The 20,251-nt window shown below is 44.5% G+C and overlaps 1 protein-coding gene across 3 annotated transcripts in view; it reads left to right on the top strand.

Annotated features, from left to right (window-relative positions):
- The window catches only part of PABIR2 (PABIR family member 2), a 156,226-nt gene that overhangs the window by 9,426 nt on the left and 126,549 nt on the right, over positions 1 to 20,251 (top strand). The window contains exons 2-9 of one of the 3 annotated variants that reach the window (XM_082263315.1): positions 1,455 to 1,533; positions 3,709 to 3,765; positions 14,936 to 14,979; positions 15,660 to 15,714; positions 17,012 to 17,113; positions 18,065 to 18,153; positions 19,052 to 19,116; positions 19,444 to 19,537. The exons of 1 other annotated variant lie outside the window; for it this stretch is intronic. In XM_082263315.1, the coding sequence (XP_082119441.1) occupies positions 1,455 to 1,533; positions 3,709 to 3,765; positions 14,936 to 14,979; positions 15,660 to 15,714; positions 17,012 to 17,113; positions 18,065 to 18,153; positions 19,052 to 19,116; positions 19,444 to 19,537 (585 nt within the window). The remainder of the gene's footprint in view (positions 1 to 1,454; positions 1,534 to 3,708; positions 3,766 to 14,935; positions 14,980 to 15,659; positions 15,715 to 17,011; positions 17,114 to 18,064; positions 18,154 to 19,051; positions 19,117 to 19,443; positions 19,538 to 20,251) is intronic. One more of the 3 variants, XM_082263316.1, reaches the window with a different exon arrangement.

Here is a 20,251-nt window from a genome sequence, read left to right as displayed (position 1 = left end):
CTGGCCGAGTGGGCTAAACTTTTACGCCGGGACCTGGTCTTTGCGGAGCTGGTGGATCAGTTGGTCTGAGGGCAACAGTTTATCTGTGATGCCTCTTGGATGCGGCTCCTTTGCTTTCTAGGCTGTCTGTACCAGCAGTGGTCCTTCGGCGTATTATCTGGCTGAAATACTGGTCTGCGGACCAGACTTCTAAGAAGGCCTTCTCTGATTCCCCCCCACCCCCTTTAGGGGATTGCCTGTTTGGAGCTTCCTTGGATGACATCATTAAGGGTCTCTCAGGGTGGGGGGGGGGGGGGGAGAGTACTTCTTCCGCAGGCTACCAAGGGTAAAGAGCCCCATTCTCCTCAGCTCAGAAGAGGTTTTTTCGTCCCTCAGGGTCTCAAGTCAAGGGATTAAAGCGGAAGTAAACCCATCGATTTGATAGTTTCAAAAAAGAGTTAATATTCCCGGCATGCCGGAAATGCTAGCTGTCACATTGGCTGTGCTCTCAACCAAACTGTCAGACCATCCAATGGCTGGTGGCAACTTCTCACATGTTCAGCATCAAGGCAGTTGCAAATTAAACAGAGGCTAAGATGGCAGCTTCCTTGGCTTAAAACGATAGGGGGGTTTACTTCCACTTTAAATGTCAGGGCCTTCCAGACATGCAAGCAAGGCTGCCTCTGCATGAAGGGGTACCCTCACCCGTTTGTGGGTGGGGGGGATGTTTTCCCTGGTTTCCAGATCCATGGATCCCTCTGGTATAAGACACGTGTGTCCACTAAGTTATTTGGTCAGGCTACAAGAACGAGTTCGGTCTTATCCTAAGGATAGGTTCTTCCCTTCCAACCTGCACTTGTCCCCAGAGCACTTAACGGGTCTCTTTGGAGTAGTGCAAGGCTTGTTCCTTCAAGGGGGGATTGTTCTGATTTCGGAATGTTTTTAGGTTTTTTTTTTATCAAACCTCTTTACAGTTCTCAGGAAGGAAGGCGAGGTACGTCCAATTCTGGACCTCAAGGTGCTAAACTGCTGGACTGAAAGTGAGGGGAGCAAGTGAGAGTCAGCTTTGCTGAAGGGATCCAGCTGCACACTGTGAGGGGGATGGATAAACTCTGGGGGGAGCGGTGTGAAATTCTACATTGGCTCGTGCAAAATGTCAGCTAGGTGGGCAGCCTATCTGTGTCCATGAGTGCTGCCTATCAGTGCAGTCTATCAGTGTCTCAAAAAATTGGTTCACCAACATGTGGTCATTTATATAAATAAATCTAGGTACAGTGCTGCATGCAGTTTTCAAAGTGTCACATAGATAAAAAAAATTTTTTTAGCTCTGTTGCTTTTTTTTTTTGCTGCTTCACCAACTGACATTTGTAAAACCTGTGCTGTTCATTTGTAAAGATGCACATCAGGATCAGGGCTTCACAAGAGAAGGGGGTTTTGTCACTAAAAGTAAAGTTTTGTTTTTTTTTTGTTTGCAGTGATCACTCACAAGTGTTCCAACCCTATGCAGCAAGGGCACGTAGAAACAGCACCACTGTGGTGAATCGCCAGACCCTGGTAAGTGTACAACGGCATCCAAAAGATCATTTAAAGCGGACCTAAGCCACCAGACCGAATTAATGTTGTCCACCATTTCTTGATTCTTTTCTGGATTCAGCACCTTGATTGGCAGGGCCCAGATATTGTAACTTCTGTTCATATGCACAGAAATGTGCCAGAACTGTACACGGGAGATGCACAGCTCAGTGTACACTTGCAGAACAAAGTGCTGACAGGCAGGAAGTAACGTGAAAGAAAAAATATACAGTTTCATATATACCTGTCAGCACTTAACAAAAATATCATTACATTTTTTGTGTTTAATTTCCAAATATGTTGTGCAGGTTTTGGTGCAGCACAATATTCTTTGTGGATAACACTGGGGAAAACCGATATGGATTGCATCTGGAAGAGTATGGGTGTCTAAAGTCTTACTTTAGGCTGGATTCACGCCATGTCTGTTGCATTTAGTTTGTGTTAATATGCGTTTCATTTGATTTGACATACGTTGACATCAGCGAATTGCATTGCTGTATTTTTTTTTTTTCTAAACAGGTTTGTATATTTTATAACCCATCATTAACATGCTTAAATGCAGAGTCAACTCCGTCTTCATGTCGCTGTTTAACCTTAATTTTTTAGATGTATTTTAAAGGAAAAAATTTAACGGAGCATAGTTAGTCATATCAAATGGGGGATCTGTATGCAAAGAAAATTTTGCATGAATGTCGCAATTTAATGGAGCTAAGTATTGAGTTCATAATTTTTTAAGTCTTTCAGGAAGTGTTTCAACGCATACCTGGTCCACTGCCAACATTGCTTGTTTCCATTATATTCAAGTTATGCATCTGGCACACTTAATAGATGTGTTTGGTATCTGGTCTGTGGCTGTACGTTCATTCACTGGCCCTTGCATTTCTACTGTATCCTGTAGTGTCATAGGGGTTTCCAGTAGGGATGCACCGAATGTTCGGCAACCGAACATTATTCGCCGAAAATAGCAAAAAAAGCACTTTCGGTGTTCGGCCGAATAAGTAAAAAGGCCGAATAAATTTGTGCCGAACAATGTCCTGACCGGCGACCCGCCATCACTACAGCGGCGGTCACTAAATGGCGGCCTGCGAGATGCTTCCGCCCGGACCGCGGGCCCGCTACCTAGGAGTCCTTCAGTACCCTTCCTCACTTCGGCTCCCTGCTCACACGCCGCCGGTGTCCTGTCCGGCCGCGAGTAGGGGGTGTGACGTCACGCGCGCATCCCGCCCCCTGCTCCTGACTGCGGCTCCTTCACACTCAGTCCAGCGAGCTAGGACGCGACACTATGTGCACGCCCCGCCCCCCTGTTCGCGGCTTTTGGCTCCGACCTGGCTGCAGTTCAGGTATGTGGAGCACATTTGGGGGAGAATACGGTAGCTGCACAAGCATTAGTGTGCAGACTGGCATATTTTGCCATATGTTGCCATGCTCATTAGAGTGCCCTATAAAGTGCCCCTTAAAAAAAAAAAGAAAAAAAAATGTGCCCAACAGAGTGCTCCCTTGACATAAAATGTGGCCATCAGCGTGCCCCTTATTTTATGCTAAGGGACATGCTGATGAGCATATTTTATGTTAAGGGGCACTCTGATGGGCATATTTTATGTTAAGAGCAACGCTGATTTAAATGTTTTGTTTTGCCCATCAGAATGCCACCTAACATAAAATGTGCCCATCAGCGTGCCCCCTAACATAAAATGTGCCCATCAGCGTGCCCCCTAACATAAAATGTGCCCATCAGCGTGCCCCCTAAAAATTGGCAAAATAAATGGAAAAAATGCGAAACACCGCATTCGGTATTCGGCCTTCGACCAAGCATTTCATTATTATTCGGCTTCGGCCAAGAATTTCATTTCGGTGCATCCCTAGTTTCCAGGAGAACCCCGGAATGCAGAGGGGGCCAGGAATCTGTAGACACCGGTACCTCTTGAATACATCGGCGAAAGGTGGTACAGGTTCTCTTTAAGATCTCTTGCACACTGCAGCTTGAAAAAGTTCAGTACAGTGTGTGTGTGTGTGTGTGTATGTGTGTGTGTTTAAGCAGATGCTCAAACGTCAGTACCGTGTACATGAGGCCTAACACAGCAGCCAACATTTTATTATGTTTACTCATTAGAACTTTTTGTGTGCAACTAACCCTGTGCATTAATCTGTTCTGTACAGGTACCATCTTCCTCCCCTGTGCGAATACCAAGCAGCAGACTTCATCAGTTGAAAAGGGTAGGAATTTTTTTGTTTTAAATGTTTACGTTGATTTACAGTGTTTGTGTGCACACAGACATGAGATGAGGAAAAACAAATGTTATATCGATGTTTATATTAACCCCTTCCTGCCGATCACACAAATATTTGGGGCCTCCGGTAAGTGGGATTTTTTCCGTGGGGTCTTATATATGCATATCTCCCTTTGTGCTGGGCACGCAGCACCGAGACTGGTCTCGCCAATAGTCAGGACTTGGGACTATCAGTTCCAGGTCACCTGATCGAGCCTCTGATTGGCTATCACAGTGATCAGTCACTGTGAACCCATCCCAATGTTTACTTCCTCTTCTTAATGAAGAGGAGGGAGATAGTGTAATTTCCTCTCCTTGCAGAAAAACAAACAAAAGTGTGTTTAAAGAAAAAAAAAAAAATAGAAAATGGGTTGGGGTCAGGGTCCCGGTCAGCATACCAAAACATTTTGGACAATATAATGCTCCCAACTTTGTGGGAACAGTTTGAAGATGGCCCCTTCCTGCCCCATCAATTTCAGGATTACATCCATTACACCAACATGACTGCACACCAGTGCACAAAGCAATATGTGGTGTTTTTGTAGGGCTGTGTAGGAAATGACCACATGTTGGTGAACCCTGCCTCCTTATTGGTTTTAACCAGTTCTGTTGCATGCTATCTTACACACCTCCTAAAAATGGCACATGTCGGCAGCTACTACACTATTCTTTCAGATAATGTAGTAGCTGCTACTTTGTGTTTTTGTTAATGACGGCAGTGCTTCTCCCCCACTGTGTCATTCACACAGTGCAAGCCGTCAGCTATTACTATAGTCCTCTCCTCAGAATTAAATGATGGCTGCAGGAGGGTACAGGCTCAGTCTTGTAGTAGAGGAGGCATGACTGCAGAATGTAGAGGGGGGCTGCAGGCTTAGTCTTATCTGTACGACAGAGCTGAGAAGGAATGGCAAGGGAGGCTACAGATGTTCTGCGTCTGCACTGCTCCCTCTCCTCTGTGCCATCAGACAGAAGTCCGTCTCCTTTGTCCAATGCTGTTGAATAATTGAGGGGGGGGGGGGTGCTAGCTATCCAACGGCTCTGGTTTGAAATGGTTTGAAACCATAGCTCTGTTTTTAATGGGGACAGGGGCTTTGTGCGCTTGGTCTCAAGGGAAATTTAACAAGTGTTCTTAAAGTGGAACTTTAGTCTAAAAATTAAGTTCTGCTAGATCTCTTCAGGCTGACCCCCCCCCCCCCTTTTGCAGGTATAGTTATGTAAAACATTAAAAGTAGGTGCCTATACTGTTTTAAAATCCAGTAATACATGGTCTTGCCCTGCTCTGCACATGCTCAGTTGCGCTCTATTTTTTTTTTTGGCACACTACTGATTTTGTAGAGGCCAGTCTGCTGACAGCCTAAGGATTTACTGCTGTTCAGGAGCTCTGGGGTTCAGCAAAATAGAGGCCTCCATTAAGAAGAAAATGAAACAATACTAAAGACAATTTACAGCACACACTCATTTTGGTAGCATAATTATTAATATGGAATGTATGTTCCTTGCTAAAGAACGTTATTTTTATCAAATTGTTATGGGTAAAAATCCACTTTTATTTCTGGAGACTTCTTTTAAGTCTCTGAGAGCAAGCCAACTACAGTAGTGTTGTATTGGTTTTTATGCAAGTTTATTTTTTATTTTTTTTCCTTTCAGGTAAAGGGTGAGACTTTAGAACCGTTTCTGTCTGTTTTTGCAATACACATTTAATAAAGGTTCCTTTCACACGGCCGCTCCGTGTGTCCGCAAATCATCCCATCCGTTTGCGGATGATTTGCGGACATAATGTAAGTGAATGGCATTGCGGATGTCAGCGGAATACCATCCGATTTTCCTCCTTTTAGTTCTGTTCCGTTTTTTCGAATGGAACAGAACCCTATTTTTTCGTCCGTGTAAAAAACGGAAAGGAAGGAAAATTGGATGTCAGCGGTGTCATCCGCTGACATCCGCAATGCCATGTACTTACATTATGTCCGCATATCATCCGCAAACGGATAGGATGATATGCGGGCACACGGAGCGGATGACACAAATGTCATCCGCTCCGTGAAAAAAAAAAAAGTCCCGCGGCGGAGCGGCCGTGTGAAAGGACCCAAAGAGTCTGCTGCCAACCAGATATGGGTTGTATTATATCTCCCAATGCTTTTGGCTCTCTATGGCTTAAAGCGGAGTTCCACCCAAAAGTGGAACTTCTGCTCATCTGCTTCCCCGGCAGCCCCCTCTGTGCCACTTTGGCACCTTTTGGGGGGGGGGGGGTGTTGTGAGGGGTACCTGTTTCTGACAGGTATCCTTCCCCACTTCCAGGAGACAGCGCCGTCCCTTGGAAGTTCCGTCCCCTTTCTCCTTCTCCTGCCGCCGAGCCAATGAGAGTGCGCATGCGTAGTAGGGAACTGGCTGTGAAGCCGAAAGGCTTCATTGCCGGTTTCCCTTAGAGTGAATGGCACACTCGTGAGCCAATTTGAAAATCGGCTGGGGTGTTGACATCCCAGGCTCCCTGGACAGGCAAATGTATGTGTGTTATTTTTATATATATATATATATATATATATATATATATATATATATATATATATATATATATATATATATATATATATATATATATATATATATATATATATATATATATATATATAATGATTCTCAGACGTTTGCTGGATATGGGTCCCCCTAGCAACAACAGCGCATTTAAGCATGTTTCTCCAAGTGTGAGCACGGAGACAATGACCAGTCCAGTATCTTTGGGTTTTTTGATTGATTTATTTAGGAACTTGAATGGGAGAAGGGATGAGTGGGATAGTCCTTTAACTCAACTATGCACAATTGGGCGGAGACACTTAAGAAGTACTGTTTGATGCTGGCTTGCTGCTGGTTACCGCTGGCCGGGTGCCAGTTACCGCTGGTCAGATGCCGGTTACCGCTGAACTATTCTTGTAACTGAGCTGCAACTAAAGAAATCCTCTTAGCTGCCTTAGGTACTCCTTCCTGAGGTAGCTACTCGTACACTTTTGCTGCACTGCTAAACGCTTCAGGGCCCACACTGGCGCCCCCTTTCACTCCTTATCTTCCGGGCTTAACACTTGGCACCCCCTTTCTATGCCACAACTACCGGTTAGCTGGCTCATGGATCCCTTTGACCTTCTGGAGTGGCCCCCTCTCTTAGGCAGACCCCTGGGCAGATTTCGAGTACTCGTAACACTGTTTTTCCCGGAAACTCCTGCCCAGCAGCTCCACTCGGTCAGCAACACTCTGGATCCCTTTCTGCAGCCCAGCTCAACCTCCGGTCCTTCAGGCCTACTGCCCAGGATACCTTCACTCGCTCTGACAGGAGGAGAGACAGCCGCCAGCCTCCTCCTGGGACTCTACTTCCCGCCAAAGACGCTCTGTGACATGCTCCCGCCAGGTTTATACCCAATCCCAGGGTGCATCGCGGCCAACTCCGCCCACTGAGACAGCTATAAACCCTGGTGCGCTATTGGCCAGGTTTCCTCCACTGTCCAACAATAGTCCTCATTGGATACAGTGGGTAGACTCCCCAGACTCAACAGACTACACCTGGAAACACATGACAGTCTAACAGATCAGGCCCCCCTGATAAGCAGACAGGGCCACACATATACTTTTCCTAGCACCTACCTAGGAGGGTGCTACAAATATATTCACAAAAGTGAGCACACCCCTCACATTTTTGTAAATATTTTATTAGATCTTTTTATGTGACAACTGAATAAATGACACTTTGCTACAATGTAAAGTAGTGAGTATACAGCTTGTATAACAGTGTAAAATTGCTGTCCCCTCTAACTCAAAGCACAGGCATTAATGTCTAAACCACTGACAACAAAGTGGAAATGTCCAATATATGGCCAAAGTGTTATATTTTGTGTGGCCACCATTATTTTCCAGCACTGCCCTAACCCTCTTGGGCATTGAGTTCACCAGAGCTTCGCAGGTTGCCAATGGAGTCCTCTTCCACTCCTCCATGAGGACATCACAAAGCTGGTGGATTTTCGCGACCTTGTGCTCCTCCACTTTCCGTTTGAGGATGCCCCACAGATGCTCAATAGGGTTTAGGTCTGGAGACATGCTTGGCCAGTCCATCACCTTTCCCCTCAGCTTCTTTAGCAGGGTAGTGGTCATCTTGGAGGTATGTTTGGGGTCATTATGTTGGAATACTGCCCTGCGGCCCAGTCTCTGAAGGGAGGGGGATCATGCTCTGCTTCAGTATGTCACTGTACATGTTTGCATTCATGGTTCCCTCAATGAACTATAGCTACCCAGTGTCGGCAGCACTTGTGCAGCCCCAGACCATTACACTACCACCACTATGCTTTTGACTGTAGGCAAGACACACTTGTCCTTTGTACTACTCACCTGGTTGCCACCACACACTCTTGACACCATCTGAACCAAATACGTTTATTTTGGTCTCATAAGACCACAGGACATGGTTCCAGTAACCCATGTCCTTAGTCTGCTTGTCTTCAGTAAACTTTTTAGAGCTTTTTTTTTTTGTGCATCATCTTTAGAAGAGGATTCCTTCTGGGATGACAGCCATGCAGACCAGTTTGATGCAGGGTGTGGCATATGGTCTTGAACACTGACAAGCTGACCCCCCACCCCTTCAACCTCTGCAGTAATGCTGGCAGCACTCATGTCTATTTCCCAAAGTCAGCCTCTGGATATGAGGCTGAGCATGTGCAATCAACTTGTCGACAATGGCGAAGCCTGTTCCGAGTGGTACCTGTCCTGTTAAACTGCTGTATGGTTTTGGCCACCATGCTGCAGCTCAGTTTCAGGGTCTTGGCAATCTTCTTATAGCCTAGGCCATTTTTATGTAGAGCAACAATACTTTTTTTTTTTTTTTTTTTCAGATCCTTTGCCATGAGGTGCCATGTTGAACTTCCAGTGACCAGTATGAGAGAGTGACAGCGATAATGCCAAATTTAACACACCTGCTCCCCATTTACACCTGAGACCTTGTAACTACTGAGTCACATGACACCGGGGAGGGAAGATGGCTAATTGGGCCTAATTTTGGACATTTTCCCTTTGGGGTGTACTCAGTTTTGTTGCCAGCAGTTTAGACATTAATGGCTGTGTGAGTTATTTTGAAGGGACAGCAAACGTACAGTTATACAAGCTGTACACTCATTACTTTACATTTTAGCAAATTGTCATTTCTTCAGTGTTGTCACATGAAAAGATATAATAAAATATTTACAAAAATGTGAGGGGTGTACTTACTTTTGTGAGATACTGTATATTTCCTGTCCAGGACTCACCCTTGGCATCCTGTACATAGTAAAAAAACATTTCTCTTACGTCCTCCGACAGTCGCCGCCTCTTCATATTCGTCACTAATGGGGTTATTGACCTTTGCTCCGTAGGAGTAGCTAGGCAACAGAATATATTAATATCAAAGCTTTTAGCATATCCCACCCCCAGGGGGTGGTCCCCTCAGTCAATACCTCCCTGCTTCCTGCATTTCCAATTCAGTTTCTAATGCCTAGCTCAGGAGTAGGTTGGGCTGTTCCTGTGCTGGGGCTCTTAGTCTCAGCTTCTTTTCTCTTTTTGATTTTATTTAAAGTTTTTTCTCTTTCTTTTATCTAGCTGTTTATTTTCAGCGTTAGTTAGTTTCTTCTGATGAAGATGATCGTGCGGAGCTGGGTCTCAGTCTGGCCACCCTGGTTCCCAGGGCTCAGGGCCAGGGGCTTCCCAGCCTGCCATCGAGCGTTCAGCTTAGGTTTTGCCCTGGCACATTGAACGACCCATCCCTGTTCGCTGCAGGGATGCTATCGGTGAGGTGGCTACCTCACTGGACGCCATTGCGGTTTCGCACCGCAGTTCAGCTGCGTCATGCTTGCGACACTCCCTGTACTCAGTGCAGCGGTTTGGTCGCTGGAGCAGGCTCCCCACGCCATCCGGACTGGTAAGTGTAACTCTATGTGGGGACCTGTCTATTTGGGTGTCAGTCTGGGACTGTGTGACCCTGCATGTCCGTGTGGCTGCTGTGCTCCCTGTCAGTTCCTGTGTGGACTTGCTGCCTGTGTGTGGGCTGTGAGGGGGGGGGGGGGCTCTCCCGCTCTGCTGGGTGTCATAGTGAATCAGTCAGATTTTGGGCATGCTGTGCGGCGATCGCTGCGGCGATCCGCCATTTTTTTGAGGCAAAATCATGGTGGCAGGTCCTGTGAGGTACTGCACGGCGTTTTTGGCGCCAAACGCCGCCATTTTGAGCGGCGATCGATCAGGCCACATGTCGGCGCCATGTTCTATTTGCCCAAGGATTCCTCAGCCGAGCGGCCATGTTTGTGTAGCCTTGCATAGGCTTCATAGGGGCGGTCAGTCTTGCATCAATTCCTTTTGCTCTGGGACAGCGATCGGTGCAGCAGCCTGTGTGCTTTCTCCAGGTTTTATATTTCCTTTATTCCTGTATTCCTTGCCCAGTTTCTTGTCCCTGTGGGGGTCAGTGTATTCAGTGGGTGCTGTGGGCTGCGCTCGCCGCGATCTTAAAGGGGCAGTACCCTTTATTACTTTTTTGCTGGGGCATGGATTCTCAGGATTGCAAGTTTCCTCCCACCTTGGTGGGGGGCCAAGGGGCTGCTGCTTCCCCCGAGGGGGCTGATCTGGCCACTATTGTGGCAAACTTAGCTGCTCAAGTGCAGATGCTGGTGGCTGATCGATCCACAAAACGGCCCAGGGTGTCTATTTCCTCTGATTCAGAGGGCGATGGGGCTGCTATGGCTGGAGTGCCCTTCTCAGGGTCTCACTCATCCTTAGACCTTGTGGGGTCTGACGGGGAGGCTGAGGTGGAAGGGGTTGATACTTCTCCCCCTGGCTCGTCTGAAGAGCTTGCACTCATGGATGGGTTGGTTGCTTCTATCAAACGCTGCATTTGCAGGATGAACCATGTCCTCCTGCTTTGATGTCCTCTTATGGGACGCAAAGGAAACGCAGAACATCGCAGGTTTTTCCTTGCTCTACGGAATTTCAGCGCGCGGTGGATGAGCAATGGCGCAATTTGAAGAAGCCTTTTGCTGTGCCGAGTAGGTTCAAGCTGCGTTATCCCTTTACACCAGCTACTGATGAGCGTTGGTGTGTACCACCTCAGGTGGATCATGCGGTGGCGATTTTGAATAAATCAACTGTGATCCCTGCTGAGGATACCCCGGTGTTCCGGGACCCGACGGACAGGAGGTTGGAATCTCTGGCCCGTCATGCTTATACGGTTGCTGGCTCTATGCTGAAGCCTATTTTTGCTTCCATTATGGCAGCCCAGGCTATTGCGGATTGGACGCAGGTGCTCCGGCGCACTCTGGTGGCTGACTCTGCCCCACCGACAACTTTGGCTATGGTGGATCAGATTCATCAGGGTGTCATGTATTTGTGTGATGCGGACTTGGATGTAGTCCCTTTGGCTGCGCGTCTTTCTAGTGTGGCGGTCTTGAACCGTCGCCTGATATGGCTGAAATGTTGGTCCGTTGACCAGTCTTCCCGCAAGACTTTGGCTAATTTACCCTACGCGTTTGCCTCCATGGGATTTGAACCTTGTTCTGTCCCTGTTGCAACATGCTCCTTTTGGAAATATCAGGGAGATCTCGTTGTCTCTGTTGTCCAAGAAGGTTGCCTTTTTGGTGGCGATCACTTCGGCTCGCAGGGTGTCGGAGCTGGCGGCCTTGTCCTGCAAATCTCCGTATTTGGTGATTCACTTGGATAAGGTGGTCTTGCGACCTAACCCGTCTTTTCTTCCGAAGAGGATCTCGGAATTTCACCTCAATGAGGACATTGTCTTGCCTTCGCTTTGCGCGAAGCCTAAGCATCCAAAAGGAGGTGGCTTTGCATTCCTTGGATGTTGTTAGGGCAATCAGGGTTTACCTGTCATCGACTAAATCCTTTTGCAGGTCGGATTCTCTCTTTGTCCTTCCTGAGGGACCTCGGAAGGGCATGGCGGCGTCTGCTGCGACCATCGCCAAATGGATCAGACAGACCATTGTGCAAGCCTATGCTTTGAAGGGGAAGGTTCCTCCTTTTCCTGTGAAGGCGCACTCTACCAGGTCTCTGAGTACGTCTTGGGCCTATCGTCATCAGGCTTCTGTGGCCCAGGTGTGTAAGGCGGCGACTTGGTCGTCCGTTCACACCTTCTCGAAATTTTACAAAGTGGATGTTCAGGCATCGGCAGATGCTTCCTTTGGCCGTAAAGTTCTTAGTGCGGCTGTGCCTTAGGGTCCCTTGTTTGGGCCCTTGGCTGTTGGGGTGTTTTTTACCCCTAGGTTACTTGTTCTTTCCTGGGTTGTTGCTCCTGTTAAGCACGTTTTCCTGTTGCCTGGTTGGTTCTCTTACTTTGGTAAGGTTCCCTTCTCTGATGTGGGTACTGCGTTGCTTTAGGCGCGGTTGCTTTTTTCCTACCCCTCATGTCTACACTGCTATGGGACGTCCCCATTAGTGACGAATATGAAGAGGCGGCGACTGTCGGAGGACGTAAGAGAAAACTGAATTTTTGTAAAATTCCTTTCTCTGAGTCCTCCGACAGTCGCCGCCCCCGCCCCTCTTTTGGGGTTTATGTACTCTACTGCTATGCTACTGAAACTGAGTTGGAAATGCAGGAAGCAGGGAGGTATTGACTGAGGGGATCACCCCCTGGGGGTGGGATATGCTAAAAGCTTTGATATTAATATATTCTGTTGCCTAGCTACTCCTACGAAGCAAAGGTCAATAACCCCATTAGTGACGAATATGAAGAGGCAGCGACTGTCGGAGGACTCAGAGAAAGGAATTTTACAGGTAAGATTTTCCAAAAATTCAGTTTTTCCTGACGCCAACATGTCAGCATACATATGATCTAGCTCAGCCCCTATATCCAGCCACAGGACCTGTTTTAAATCTATAAATGGCTGCCTGAGTGCAACCTCCCCCGCTTTTTAATTTTTTTTTTTTCTCCACAGCTTGAACACCGCTTTACGCAGGCAGTTTTTCTCAGGGCTTTGTGTATCCTGAAAATGTCTTGTTCCCCTGACCAGTTGTTTATGGTAGTCCTATATTGCTGAATGTTTGTTAAAACCTTTTTGTAGCTCAGTACTGCTTGGACCTTTAGGAGGCCTAAAGCTTGTCCTAAAAAATGAAGCTCTTATTTTAAGAATAATTTGATTAATAAGAAAATTTGTCACGGATAGTACTTAACTGTGTAGTCCCTTTTATCCAATTGAAACTTTCCTTTTGATGGGAGATTTTGCTAAACGTGTGAAACTTATTTTGCATATTTGTGGTTCTGTACTTTTAAAAGGTCACCAGATGCTTGTAGTGTAAAGAATATCAGGTCCGTACATTCTTTAAAGAGGAAGTAAATCCTTGGCACAAAAATTAGAAAAATAAAAACCTGTAAAGACAAAGGCTTAATGAGCTAGTATGCATCGCATACTAGCTCATTATGAAATGCCTCAAAACTAAGCCCCTCCGCAGTGCCGCCCGCTCATCAACAGGACGGTTAACATGTTCGGCGTCCTCCGGCCATCTGATTGGCCGGAGGCGCGATTACTTAACTCCCGCGCGTGGGAGCCGCTGTTCACGGTACAGGGCTCTGAAGGAACGGCACGGGCGGCCGTTCCTTCAGAGCACATGCGCTGATGATGTAATCAGCTGCATTAAAAGTAAACCTCTCCTAAATGGTGCAAGTGTGTGTGTTTTTGTTTTCTTCATCCTCTGCATTATTAAAATTATAGTGTGACGGATGGCAGTTGGATATCTAATTTAATTTTAGGGATGTTTTGAAAGGGGTTCTTTGTTAGGGAAGATGCAAATAATGTCTACCCTGTTGACTAAAAATTTTACAAGCTGCGTGCTTGTTCCCGGTCACTGGCGTGCTAGGTAGTAAGGCCACAGCGGAAGAATGATTGTCAGTTGTTTATCTCTAGCTCTATATAGGATTGAATTGACTAACTTTTGTGTAAATGAAAACTCTTTGGAAATAATGCAGCCTTGTTTAATGAGTGTGTTTTTAAAGTATAAAGTCTGCCATAGATGGTGTGTGTTTTTTTGCAACCCTTGGTTGAGAAAATCGCTTGATTCCCCCATCAACACAAACTGTGCTGATGGGCGAATCCCTCCCGGGGTGCTATTGTGTTTTCCTGGCAGGGAGCCGTCCCTGCGGGGACAACCCAGTGATCATTGCTAGCAGCTATAGCCGCTGGCAATATTCGCATGAAGAATACAAAAAAATATGCTGGTTGTACCCAAGTCAATTGATGGATTGACTTTAGTACAATCGGTCTCCATATAAATGCTTTTGAATCTTGGCTGGTCCCTGCTGAACCAGACGGTTTACAAACCCTCTATGGCCAGCTTGAGTGTTCTCCTACCTGTTTTAAGAATGAGTTGGTAGGGTGCTGCCTGTCCTGCCCTTTAAAAGTACATGCCTCGTAGGATGATCATTTAGGATTAAGTGCCTTTTGTTTTTTTTTTGCTTTCCTGTGTTTTGTGTGCTGTGCAGGACTGTGCTAGTTCCCTGCCATATTGTAGGCATACATTTAAAACAGACTGGTCATTCTAGAGGACTTGCTGCGTTCAGTTCTGCACAGCCACAGGCTCCCAGACAAGTAAAGTGGCACCCTGTTAAAATTTAATTTGTGTTATTTATATATTAAACAACCGAGACCTTTTTAAAGTGTCCATTGACTTGTGCTAAATGAGACTGCAAATTTATTATGGCTAGTTATGATTACCATAGGTGCACAGGTTTCTCCCCAGGAACAATAGCTAGGCATTGAAACATCTGCTCGTTGTCAATACCGTTTCCCTCCAGTGTCAGTACTTGGCTGGCAAAATGGCAGTAGCAGTCACATGGTCGTTGCTTCTTTAACCATTGGGCCTGTTATGCAGTGATTTTTTTAAATTTTTTTGTTTTGCAGTAAACTAAAAAATCTAAAGGGACATTTCAAGCACTTTTGAGGATAAACAAACTTGGTATAGCCTCTTAAGCTAGACTTGAATAGCCTTATCCTGCTGCAACAATTTATTGGGCTGTTGTATCAGACTAATTGCTGCAAGACAGTTTAGGTCACTTCGCCTGTCTGGCATGCTATAACCACAAGGTTCGGAGCCACGAATCAATAATATTATTTTGTCTTTCAAAGGAGGAAGGAGTGGATCTGATGAATCGAGAGACCGCACGTGAACGGTAAGAGTGTTCCTTTTTTGAGCCTCCCCCTTTACCGTGTAAAAATGAGTCTAAATCAAAATAAAAAAATATCTATTGTAGTTAAATATTCAATGCTGCATTAGTTTTCTTTTTTGGGGGATTTTCCAACAACTTTCACCTTATGAAAGCTGCCAGTAACTCATTCTATGGTGAGAACGCTCCTTCAATGTACTGTTTCTATGGAGGAACAGCATGGTCACCCAAAGCTGCTTGCTCCTTATTTTGAACTACAGAACACACCCCCCCCCCCTCTCTCCTCCTCTTCATAACACATGGGGAGGTGTCCAGTAGTTAAGGACACCAAACTCGTTTTTGAAAGTAGCTTTCAAGCAGAAAAAGACTCCTAAGTCCCCGAAAAAGCGCAAACATGCACACACAAAAAAAAAAAAAAAGGTGAAATGAGCTTAGGACAGGGTTTGTGAAAAACGCTTATGCTAAAGTAAGCTCAATAAAAGCACAAGTTTCTTCAAGCTTTTAGGCAGAAAAATAAAAGCGTTTTTTTTTTGTTTTTTTTTTGCTGCAGTGTAGACCTTTTTAGCTCTATACAGGTTTACATTTTTTTTTTTTTTTGTGGTATTTTGTTTGGTTGTTGTGTAGTCTTTTCAATTATTTTTAGAGCAGTCATTTAGTTCCACTAATTTTATTTTTAATGTGTTTAGGGAAGTGCAAACTGCAATGCAAATGAGCCTTTCCTGGGAGGAAAGCTTCAGCCTGGTAAGTAGTTACTTATTTCTTTTATTGTACACAGATTAAAAAAAGTTTAATATAAAACCAGTGAATGTGACAGTTACTGCCAGTGAATCGGTTACTGTAATTTACAACACATGCACCAGGAAATGCACAAATACACCTGCAGTAAATGTTTGGTGAATATCACATTTATAGCTTTATAAATATACCCCTCCATAAATCCCCATAAATTATTTTTGTTCTGGGTATAGTGAACCTATTACTACTTTATAGCCGCAAAGCTGACTAAAGCCTTTAGGGCTCATTCACACTAGTGTGGTGACTGGTGTTTTCCTGCATCAGTTCAAGGGCAGTCACCGCAAGAGCACACAAAAAACACTGCAACAGAGCCCCTGGGTGGCAAGAAACGGACAAGAGCTTACCCCTGAAAGCTCCATGCAATACCTGTTTCTACACACCATAGCCGAGCTGCATAGAAATGAATGAAATGGCATGCACAACACTGCGACCATGACCTTCAAGTGGCAGCTGCCTGCACAGTAAAACCCTGCTTTTTACTTTTTTTACTGTGCAGGCCTATGTATATGGGCCTAAAGCAAGACAACTGATCACCTGTGGAGCCTACCTGTATTGCATGCACCCCCCCCCCCCTTTTTTTTTTTTATTTGTCCGGCTTGGAACCTTGTGTTGAAAGATTGGGAGGTGTCAAGATTAGAATGTGAATTTACGGAATGTGACTGCTTACTTCTGGAAGGACTGCACTGAACTACAACTTTCCCACCCTTGCTATTTGCTACCAGCCAGCAAGGCCACCCCCCAAATTTAGAAGGAATTGGGGAAGGGTGGAGCATCCTTTTAACTTTATCTCAAATTTTGAGATTTGCATATTCAAGAACCCTTACTTTGGGACTCCCACAAAGTTCTATAAGAAAACTATAGCTGCATGCAGACCCCTTCCCAGTGGCATTTTAATTTGGCATGCTGAAAAATAAGTAAAGCATGCTCTTCACCTTTTACCTATAACCTCTAGTTGCCTGGCTGTTTGATCATAGTTTTAGCGCCTTTGCAGTTGCTGGCCTGGAACAAGTATGTAGTTCAGGATTTGTGATGGTTTAGGGTCAGTGACTCGGAGGGTAGTATGGGGGCAATGTACAGGCAGCCACCGTTTCCAGGTGAAGGTTTTTAAATCTATGGCTTTTTTCCTTCCAGCTTTTTTTGTGAGGCTGCGGTTGATATTGTTTTGTTTGGTATTTGCCTGAAGTTAACTTTTCCTTCTGCTTCCTTCTGCTTCTTGTGAGCCTAAAACACTTTCTTTTTACAGAGTGATAATGATTTTGACAAGCTTGATAAACCTTCATCCCCAAAACGTGTTGACTTTGCTCCAGTGTCACCAGCCCCTTCGCCTACAAGAGGCATAGGAAAGGTAGTTTCTTTTTTATTTCTGCTTGTGGTCTTCCTTTCTCTAGTGGAAAAGTTTTAACCCTTGTAGGGACCAATTTGATTATTTATTGTAGTCAAATGAGGCCTGAGATTAAATTGGATTCCCTGTGTTACTATGTGTTCTCTAGTCATTGTGCTCTTCCCTGCTTTATATTAGTCTCTCTGGTTTTTATTCTGGTACTCCGATTCCATTTGCTATGCTATGTTTTTAATATTTTGAGCATATGAAGAGAAGTTTGTTTCACATGGAACCTAGAAAAGTCCTCAGTAACACGTATAGTGTAAGAAAAAAAAATAAACGGTTTCAAATGATCGTTCTAACAGCACAAGCGTTTCTTTAGAAATTGTGTGGGGAAAAAAAACCTACCAAGTGGCTGGGAGTGTGTAATTCTATTAGTTTCAGGGTTCTTAAATAGAAGAATGAATGCAGTATCCACCATTAGGAAGATTGAAAAGGTTCTAGTTCCAAGGTACATATACCTGCAGGTCTAGGTATATTGAGCTCTCCTGGGCCATCACATGGACAATTTGCTCCCAACACTGATTGCTGGAAAGGCATTAGAATTTACTTTTGCTGATTTTAGGTTAACACCTTCTAGGTAAGCATGTTTAATTGACATTATGTGCCCTTTTCCTATAGGGCACATGTACTCTTACACATGCAATATAGACCAAAGGGGTTATCAGGGCTGCCAGCCTTTAAGAACAGGCTGAGTGGTAGTATAAAACTCCTACATGATTAAAAGTGTGAATATCTTAACTACAGGTTAGAATGTGTGTACATTTTTTTTTTCTCCCAATATAATGCCAACCAATTTCTGAAACTGTGTAAGCTGTAACAATTTTGCCACCTCTTCTGATGAAAAAATCTCCTTTGTTAAATATAAATGCTTGTACAGATCAAAGGACATCATTGTTGTTTTGTCACTTACAGCAATGTTTCTCGCCTTCTTTACAAATGTGTCTGAGCAGCAATGGGTTGCCTCCAAGCCCTATACCTAGTCCCACAAGACGATTTACCACGTAAGTATTGTATTTTAGGACTCTACGTTGTTTTGTTTTTGTTGTTTTTTTTTGGTTTGTACTTTGCTGTGAAGGTGATTAAAAGGAAGCCTAAATATATTGTCCAACAGACGGAAAACAATCTCTGGTTGCTAGGGGCAGTAGCTCTACTTCCATAGATTTGGCTTTTTAAGGGTAAGGCTGGCCATAGATGGCTCTTCTCTCGGCCATTTTAGAAGGCCAAGATTGAAACCACGTATGGGCAGGCTGAATGTGTACCCATGTTGATCATTCAACCTGGGTACAACCAGGCTTCCGGATTTTACATGTGATTATTGCTAGCAGCTGGTACAGCAATAATTACGAAGTTTGCCCAGCGGGGACATGTCCAAAGTTGCATGACCAGTCATACAAGTGTAAATGGGAGTCTCAGTCCTAGTCAAACTTTTCACTGTTCACGTAAGGTATATAGCATGCAATATCACAGAAAATAATGCACTTTGCATAGTTCATACATTTTGAATGCTAATAGGTTTTTGAAACCTGGCACTCTTCCATCTTATGGAGCCTCGAGTCATTAATCTATGCTTAATAGCTGAGATGTATTTACCGCACTATACTAGCTTGTATGTCAATAAACATTCTATTTCAAGAGGATTTATTTTTAGGCCCTGAGTTTCCTAGCCTTTCTCTGGATTGGTGGTTGCTTGTATAGCATCCCTGGTGTTCAAAAGGGTCAGCGTTGTCTACTGCTTTCTTTGAGTTATTTTCGCAAGGGTGTGCTTTATACTCAATTTTTCTAAAGACAAAATTATTACCTTTATAGTCCTGGTCAGGTTCATGATTCTAGCACTTGGCACCAATATTTTATGTAATTAGACTGTTTAAGAATGTGTTTTTTTTTTTTTATCTCCACTAGCCGGAGGAGTCAAAGCCCAATCAACTGCATTCGCCCGAGTGCACTTGGTCCCATAAAAAGAAAAGGTAAGGTATAACATGGCTTTAATAATCCTATTTGCTTGTGTGAGAGTCTTACAGGATGCATGACAGATAATATTATGGTGTACCTGTTGGTGGGGCATCGATGTATCTAGGTCATGCGAAAGCAAACTTATATGGAGTCATCAGGGCTGCCAGTTGTAAAGTACATACTGAGTGGTAGTATACTACTCCTACATTTGTTTTTCTTTCTGTAATTCCAAAGGAAAGACCAGCGCATGCACATGCTGAGAAATCTTATGTACAAGTCCAAAACCAAAATCTTTCCTGGTTTAAGCCAAATGCTAACTACATTTTTTATTTGGTTTTTAGTTGAAATGGAAATCGAAAACCATCCAAAAAGGCTGTTTCAAGGAACTACAAACATGCTGTCCCCTGACATAACTCATCTATCTGATTACAGTTGGTAAGATTTCATTCTGGTTATCTAGAATTATTGGGAGGGCAGGAACTCGGCAGCAGTACCAGAGTTTAGTGGTGTGGGGCACCATGGAAATGAAAGGACTGATTTCAATTTAAAATGTACGAGGTCGTATGTCAAAGCAAATTTCAGAAATGTGACCTGTTTTGCGCTTACGACACACAACATTGTATGGACTTGGTGATGTCAACCCTACCCAGATTTCTTTTGCTAAAACTACTTAAACTTGCCTGCTCCCCTATCTACAAAACATTAAGTCTAGTCATTCTGTAGTCCAGAATAATAGCTAGAAGGTCTAATTACTGAGCAATACAGAGGACTACTGTGAATTTAGGACATCAAGTTTGTTTTGTATACTCATCGAGCATTAATAACAAACTTCTTACAATGGTATATTTAACAGAACAAAGAAGACCTTTATTAGGATTTACATACACATTACAAGCTAGGGGGCGGGGGGCTTACACAGAGTGGTCACAGGTGGAGATTTCCTTTTGAAAGGAAATCGGCCATCTTTTTGACATTACATTAGTCACGTCAGACCTGCTGATCCCACCAATTAGGACTTTCAGGACAAGGTCAGCAATGGCAGCTTAAGTGTTGTCCCATGAGACACTGCAAGATTGACCGGTATGATGAGATTTGTAGTTTCACCACAGTTGAAGTGCCGTGATTTCCTACCCCATGTTTAAAGGAAAG

This window comes from Pelophylax lessonae (assembly GCF_965119305.1).
Source record: "Pelophylax lessonae genome assembly, chromosome: 7".
NCBI lineage: Eukaryota > Metazoa > Chordata > Amphibia > Anura > Ranidae > Pelophylax > Pelophylax lessonae.
This window is presented reverse-complemented; position numbering and strand designations above follow the sequence as displayed.